We start from the raw sequence: 7405 nt of genomic DNA, 5'->3' as shown, positions 1-7405 counted from the left end.
ATCTTTTTGGGACGAAAGGAGTAGTAAATTAGTTGGTACTATTAATCATGATAAGTGAGTATAGTTTGATGTAAATAAGCAGGGGAGTAAGTTTTCAGCATCAAGCTTCAGTAGCATGTAGAGTCAATTGGAGTAACAAAAAGCAAAGGGCCAAAAATTAAAAAACAGAATTTCCTGGAAAAGACGCGCCTTCATTTATCTCTTTGCATATAAAGTGCATGAACTAACTTCCAAAAAACTGAAACTTTGGTTAAAGAATATTTAGAGAGAGAGAGAGAAGCCATTTAGCCATGGAATTGCGGAGGGGATTCCCTTTACTAAAACAACAATACAAAGCATTACTAAAGAAGAACTATTTAGTAGCATGGCGAAACAAGACAGCCACATTCCTTCAACTTTTCGCATCCCTCTTCTTTATCTTCCTTTTATTTATAATCCAGAGAGCTATTGAAGCCCGTTTCTCTTCTTCCTCATCGTACAAGAATGTGCGGGACCCAGAACCTTTGGTGTCACCGCCAATCCCGCCTTGTGAGGATAAGAACTTCATTAATTTTCCATGTTATGATTTTGTTTGGAGTGGTTCTCAGAGTCCTAAAATTGGACAGATTGTTAGAGGAATTATGGCTAATAATCCTGGCAGGTCAATTCCTTCCTCCAAGGTACTATATATTCCTAGTTGACTTTGTTTCTCAACTGATTTTCTGATGATCTCATGGGTTTTTTCAAATCTTTGTCTTTATACACTGAGATGTGTTCTAATGAATGGTTATAATTTGGGGATGATTGAGTTTGAGTGAGTTCGAGGTTTCTCTTTTTTTTGTTATTATTGTATGAATCTATAGGAGTAGTTATTTAATAAGGGTGTAGCTAGAGAATTTTCTACTTAAATTGAGAGTATGCAAAGGGGACTTCCCTTGAATAAAGTGGACATACCCACTTTTTTACATATTCTTAACAAAAGGATTGCCTTATTTTAAATAAAGGAATACGAGAGGATTCCTTTTCTTTACAAGCTGATAAGATTACAAAAAATAGAAGTGAAACTTCCATATCAAAATTTAAAGTTGGTTGCTTTATCTGGCCTAAGTCGAAGTTAATCATCTGTATCTTGTCCAACTTGAATGGCCTTTAACTTCTCTCAGTAGATCTTCTTTCTAGAAAACATGGTTGATTCTAGTAACGCAGTCACTATTTTCCAAATCATCCTCTTCACAATTTGCCTCCCTAAAACAAAGAACAATCTTTATGTTTTCTAGCCCAAGAATCTATCCAGTGTTCACTATTAGCTTTCTCTATCATCATGGAGGTGATGTGACTCTTCAACATATTAACAGCATAAAATCTAGTTTAAGAATTGCATTGGTAAATCCTGAATTGATGCACCATTTTTAACTCCATTAAAAGATAGACTGCAGTCCTTCGAGTGTGCTCATCTCCTGTTTACCACTTTATTTCATGCAATGGTTCCTTTAATTTGGTGTATTCTTCAGTTTAATATTTCAAATTGAAGTCCTTGTTGGAACATTGACCTATCGTACCATGCCTTCTTTTCTGCAGGTTTTGTCATTTAGAACACGGGATGAAGTGGATGAATGGCTTTTCAAGAACCCTATGCGTTGTCCTGGAGCTCTGCACTTTGTTGAAAGGAATGCTAGCATAATCAGTTATGGTATACAGACAAATTCCACTCCAGTTGTCAAACGAGGAATCTTTGAAGATCCAACTTTTAAGTTCCAAATCCCACTTCAACTGGCAGCTGAACGTGAAATTGCAAGATCTCTTATTGGAGGTATATAAGTGTGACGTTTACCACTGGCTTTGATCCGGTAAATGGATTATGATGGTTTAAATCAAGTTCTCCTTTTCCTAAGCTCACCTTTGTCCTACGGTATGTAAATTTTCAGATCCAAATTTCAGTTGGGTTGTCAGTCTCAAAGAATTTGCACATCCTGCTTTTGAAATTTTCTCTGCCTTGGGTGCCGTTGGACCTACCTTTTTCTTGGCTGTTGCTATGTTTGGCTTTGTGTTCCAAATTAATGTTTTGGTCATTGAAAAGGAACTTAAACTTCGACAGGTGCCACCTCTCTAGCATTTTTCTAAGATATAGTAACTTTCTTCTACTTCATGGAAGATGTTTCAATTTCTAATGTCACATTCTTCTTACAGGCAATGACTATGATGGGTCTCTATGATACTGCTTATTGGTTGTCATGGTTCACATGGGAGGGATTCATCACACTTCTCTCTTCTCTTCTCATAGTTCTCTTCGGGATGATGTTTCAATTTAATTTTTTCTTGAACAACAGCTTTGCCGTCGTGTTTCTTCTTTTCTTCCTCTTCCAACTTAATATGGTTTGCCTCCACCATTCAATTTAATACCTTTCACCAAATTCAATCTGCACTCAGTCTCGACTTCTAATGAGGCATACTACTTTAATATTTTTGTCCACTGAGATAGAATTTCTGCTGCTGTTGCCAGATTAGTTTTGCATTTATGCTGTCTGCTTTTATTAACAAATCATCTTCAACAACAACTGTGGGCTTCTTCACCTTTATAGTCGGTTTCATGACTCAGGCAAGTGCTTATCTTCAAATTGGTTACTATGTGTTACTGACTCACACGGATGACATATTTCTCATCTTTCATTTTTTTCAGCTTGTAACAGCATTTGGATTTCCCTATAGCAAGAAATATTCCAACAGCTATAGGATCATTTGGTCATTGTTCCCACCAGATCTTCTTGCTCAAGGTCTTCAGTTACTTTCTGGTGCAACTGCCACTCGTGAAGATCCTGGAGTCAGCTGGAGTGGGAGGACAAAATGTGCTTTTAATGATACAGAGTGTGTACTAACTATGGTAAGACTCCTACAGCAACACTAGGTTTTTCTCTTTTAGTTTCCAGTTTTCTTCATTTTGGGGAGAAGCTTCAGCATTTTAAGAGTAAGGACTTTCTTTGTTCCTACATGATTTCAGTAGCTACTTCTTGTTCACTTCTCATCACTGTTACAGCTCTGTGAGTTTGAATGAGAGTGGAGCGAATGAGTTATGGAGGGAGGGAGGAGAGACTCTGGGTCTTTGTTAATATTAGTTTTTGGAATTGCAGAGAGGAATAATATTCTGCAGAACCTCTGCTTCCATTCATTCTTATGTCTTAAAAGCACAGACACACATATCTTCATAAGCTTTAAAAGTTCTGGTCAAAGACCTTACCTATCCAACCACTATTGTACTTCTTTTTATTCCATGAAACAAGGATCACTTTACAATGCAATATTGCTTTCAGTCTCATACAGTCAACTTGCATCTCACATAGACCCATTATCTGTTGTTTCTCTGAACAGAATGACATTTACATATGGCTCGTGTCAACATTCTTTTTGTGGTTTGTTCTTGCTATTTACTTGGATAACACAGTTCCGAATATTTCTGGTGTGAGAAAATCAATGTTCTACTTCTTGAATCCTGGCTACTGGACAGGCAAAGGGGGAAATAAGGTGAAAGGTAATCAAAATTTCATTAGTACCTTAATATCAATCATACTGCGACAAAACTTTAAGGCTGTTCATTTTGTGTTCAGAGGGTAGTATTTGTAGCTGCACAGGTTCAGTGCCGCCCTTAGATAGTATTATACCAGATGATGAAGATGTTCTTGAAGAAGAAAACATTGTTAAACGGCTAGCTATGCAAGGTGAAGTTGACCCTAATGTTGCAGTTCAACTACAGGGCCTTGTAAAGATATTTCCTGGAACAACAAAGGTGGGCTGTTGTAAATGCCAAAGGAAATCTCCTTATCATGCCCTGAAGGTATTTTATCTTGGTCTATGAGGAGCTAACATTAGCTGTTTTCTCTGTGCAAACCTAATTCAGCAGTAGAGAAAAGAAAATACAGTTTTATGCGTTCGGATAGGAGTCAAGCATGGAATCTAGTTTGACACTAGTCTCAAAATTTGTGTCTGTTATTTCTTTTCCAACTTCTTCTGATTTCCCTGGCAATTTAATCAAATCAACATTTGTGTTTGTACACGTTTTACATGTGTAAGAATAGCATAATGGGAAATGAGAAGTCCACATTTCAAAAGCCAAAAAAGTTAGGAGAAACTAGCATCGGTATTTAATAATCCTCCAGATCCTACACCTTTACCCTGACAGGATCTGCATCTCACTCTTTGGAGTCAATATTGCAGGGATTATGGGTGAATCTTCCGAAGGATCAGCTATTTTGTCTTCTTGGGCCAAATGGAGCTGGAAAAACTACTGCTATTAATTGTTTGACTGGAATTACACCTGTTACTGCAGGAGATGGTAATATGGTTTTCACAAACTTACATTGTATGCTCATTGCAAATTACTTATGTGTAACACAAACTTTTTCTTTTAACAGCACTAGTATATGGTCAGTCCATAAGAAGCTCTGCGGGCATGTCAAACATTCGAACGATGATAGGGGTTTGTCCCCAGGTGACTACTTTTTTATCTTTATATGTTTCTATTTTCAAACCTTTCATGGAACTGACTAAGACTCTGCACTAGCAATATTGTGTTTGCGTAAAGGAAATTCATTCACTTTTGTCATTTTATAGTTTGACATTCTTTGGGATGCATTGTCCGGTCAAGAACACCTGCATCTTTTTGCCAGCATTAAAGGTCTACCCCCTGCTTTAATAAAAGAGGTGAGAGCATATAAACCTAATCTATGTCTAAATTATTATGCCTATCTAACGATTCGATGGTAGGGTGATTATAAATCCTGCTTAACCAATTCTTTAATCAAATGGCAGGTTGTAGAGAAGTCACTAGCCGAGGTAAAACTCGCAGACGCAGCCAGAATAAGAGCTGGTAGTTACAGTGGAGGAATGAAACGGCGCCTTAGTGTCGCTATAGCTCTTATTGGTGAACCAAAATTGGTCATTTTGGATGAACCGGTAGGTTTTGGCAAATAAAGTTTTCTCCTGAGTTAATCAGAATTATGCTAAAAAGAAATTTATCATGACATTCTCTTCTCTAAAACATGAAAACCCTTCATAGACTACTGGTATGGATCCAATAACTAGAAGACATGTCTGGGACATAATTGAGAATGCGAAAAAAGGGCGTGCCATTATCCTGACCACTCATTCAATGGAAGAAGCTGACATCTTAAGTGACCGCATCGGTATCATGGCAAAGGGCAGACTTCGTTGCATTGGAACTTCAATAAGATTGAAATCAAGGTTTGGAACTGGTTTTATTGCTAATGTAAGCTTTTCTGGTGGGACAAATGGGACTCCTGAAAGAGAAGATACTTTGAGTACTTCTCAACATGAAGCTATGAAACAGTTCTTTAAAAGTGTATGTCAAAGATGCCTTTTGCTTTTCCCCTTCCTTTTCTGAAACTATTAAAGGAACTGGTTCTAATTTTCAAACTATGTCCACAGCGTCTGGATGTGGTGCCTAAAGAGGAAAACAAGTCCTTCCTAACCTTTATTATTCCCCATGACAAGGAGAAGCTGTTGACGGTAATATCTTTAAAGAAACTATGAGATTAGATTAGTTTAACATCACTTCTAGTCTTGCTACTTTATTGTGGAATGATAAGCACACGAGTTTTGGACTTTTAGCTCATTTGGTGATCATTGGCTTTTACCCTCGATCAGGACTTCTTTGCTGAGCTTCAAGATAGAGAGAAGGAATTTGGCATAACAGATATCCAGCTCGGGCTTACCACTCTTGAAGAAGTTTTTCTGAACATTGCTAGACAGGCAGAATTAGAAGATGTGGCTGTAGGAAGCTCTGCGACTCTTACTTTGAATACAGGGGTCTCACTTCAAGTAAGTTGATTATCATATTCTTGGTTTCAAAGTTCTATGAAGAAATTGCACAGGAAAACTCTAATCCCTGTGAAATAAGTAACAATATTTTATTTGTCGGGATGACTGTTCAGATACCTATAGGAGCAAGATTTGTGAAAGTCCCAGGAACGGAATCTGCTGAGAATCCAATTGGTACTATGGTAGAAGTGTATTGGGAACAAGATGATTCTGGTACACTCTGCATTTCGGGTCACTCGCAAGGCATGCCAATACCAGCTCATGTTCAACTAAGAGATCCTCCAACAGCCACTTCTGGAAGAGGTTTTTTACGAAGACGGAAAAAAATTCATGGAATTGTGATTGACCCTGCGCAGATCATGGGTGCAAGTTCATAATAAAGATAGAACTTAATATTCACAGTAAAAAAAAGTTTTACAGAACTAGTTTTGTGTATAGGTGAATTGCTGTATATGTGATTGATACCTTCGATATCTGTTTGTCACCAGACCATTTTTTTCCAGGCATGTTCTTTGTATGTTATACCTTCGTTTTCGGTTAACATTAATTTATCTGTATATTACAAACTCATACCAGCATTATGGCTGTAACATTTACCGTCTTTTTTATAATGAAACATTTCTATTTTCAAAATTTTGATAAATAATCAATGCCTATATCTTTTTTATCTTCTTAATGAAATGTGAAAATAGTTGGCATTCAATTAGAAGTAAGGACAATTCTAGTAAAGCAAACCCAATGAAGAAAAAAGGGTGACCAAAAGCAAAGTAGCAAAAAATAGACCAAATTGGAAGGGTTGCTTTTAGTTGTTCTGGTTTCGTTATTCTTCTGATTAATTTTTCTCCTCTTTGAGTGGTTACTTTTATATTGGCGCAATTGATAAAAGACAACAACAACAACAACAAGCCCGAGTATAATCCCACCATGTGGAATACGAGGGAGAAGTGTACGCGAGCCTAACCCCCTTGACGGCGGGGGTATACACTGCTTTCGAAAGCACTCGAGCTCAAGAGAGGAGAAGAGGAAGATAGAGGAAAACAAGACAAAAGGTCGAGATAGGGCCAAGCATATCGAAAACAATATGATAACACAAATACCAAAAGCGAGAAAGTCATGGTAGACCAGTCCGGGCATAAAGGAGCATTAACTACCATTTTTTTGCGCGGAGTGCCCTTCTTTTGGGGTGGTCTTTAAATTTTGCCCCTCATATTTGTGGTCTTTAAATTATGCCTCTCATATTCTTTGGTCTTTAATTTTGCCCTTCGCATTTACAACTTTGAGCTTTTCACAAATAATGAGGTTCGAGTTGAACCCCGCTCAAGCATAAATTAAAAAAAAAAAATCGCAAGACAAGGTTTGGGTCGCGTGTATCTGCGGACCCGCATACTTTTGTTAAGGAATTACATTTTATGCGGACCGGCATACTCACCTTATGGGCAGACTTGGCATAAGTATCGGGTCGAGATAACTTTGATAATTCCTTCACAAAGATTATGCGTGGGGCATACTTTTAATGGGCAAACTTTTACGGGACCGGCATAACTTTGTGAAAGAATTATCAAAGTTATCCGGACCCGCACATCTTCTGAAGTACGCC

The 7405-nt window shown here is 37.7% G+C and overlaps 1 protein-coding gene across 1 annotated transcript; it reads left to right on the top strand.

Moving 5' to 3' along the window:
- Positions 1 to 236: 236 nt before the first annotated feature.
- On the top strand, positions 237 to 6384 carry LOC132055916 (ABC transporter A family member 2). Its single transcript, XM_059447939.1, has 16 exons — positions 237 to 659; positions 1558 to 1789; positions 1905 to 2074; positions 2167 to 2352; positions 2480 to 2575; positions 2657 to 2857; positions 3343 to 3502; positions 3579 to 3805; positions 4186 to 4303; positions 4383 to 4459; positions 4582 to 4671; positions 4780 to 4923; positions 5027 to 5329; positions 5416 to 5496; positions 5635 to 5808; positions 5922 to 6384. The coding sequence occupies exons 1-16, from the start codon at positions 291 to 293 to the stop codon at positions 6183 to 6185; spliced, it is 2892 nt and encodes a 963-aa protein (XP_059303922.1). The 5' UTR covers positions 237 to 290; the 3' UTR covers positions 6186 to 6384.
- Positions 6385 to 7405: the final 1021 nt, after the last annotated feature.

The sequence above is a fragment of the Lycium ferocissimum genome, chromosome 5 (genome assembly GCF_029784015.1).
Source record: "Lycium ferocissimum isolate CSIRO_LF1 chromosome 5, AGI_CSIRO_Lferr_CH_V1, whole genome shotgun sequence".
Lineage (NCBI taxonomy): Eukaryota > Viridiplantae > Streptophyta > Magnoliopsida > Solanales > Solanaceae > Lycium > Lycium ferocissimum.
The sequence above is the reverse complement of the archived record's forward strand: the minus strand, read 5'-3'. Positions and strand labels throughout refer to the sequence as shown.

Bases quoted from the DNA above. Each gene is read 5' to 3' on its own strand.
- LOC132055916 (XM_059447939.1), top strand. From the start codon at position 291: ATGGAATTGCGGAGGGGATTCCCTTTACTAAAACAACAATACAAAGCA. The intron at 4,304-4,382 runs GTAATATGGTTT...TTCTTTTAACAG, and splicing joins ACCTGTTACTGCAGGAGATG to CACTAGTATATGGTCAGTCC. The intron at 4,924-5,026 runs GTAGGTTTTGGC...AACCCTTCATAG, and splicing joins TGGTCATTTTGGATGAACCG to ACTACTGGTATGGATCCAAT.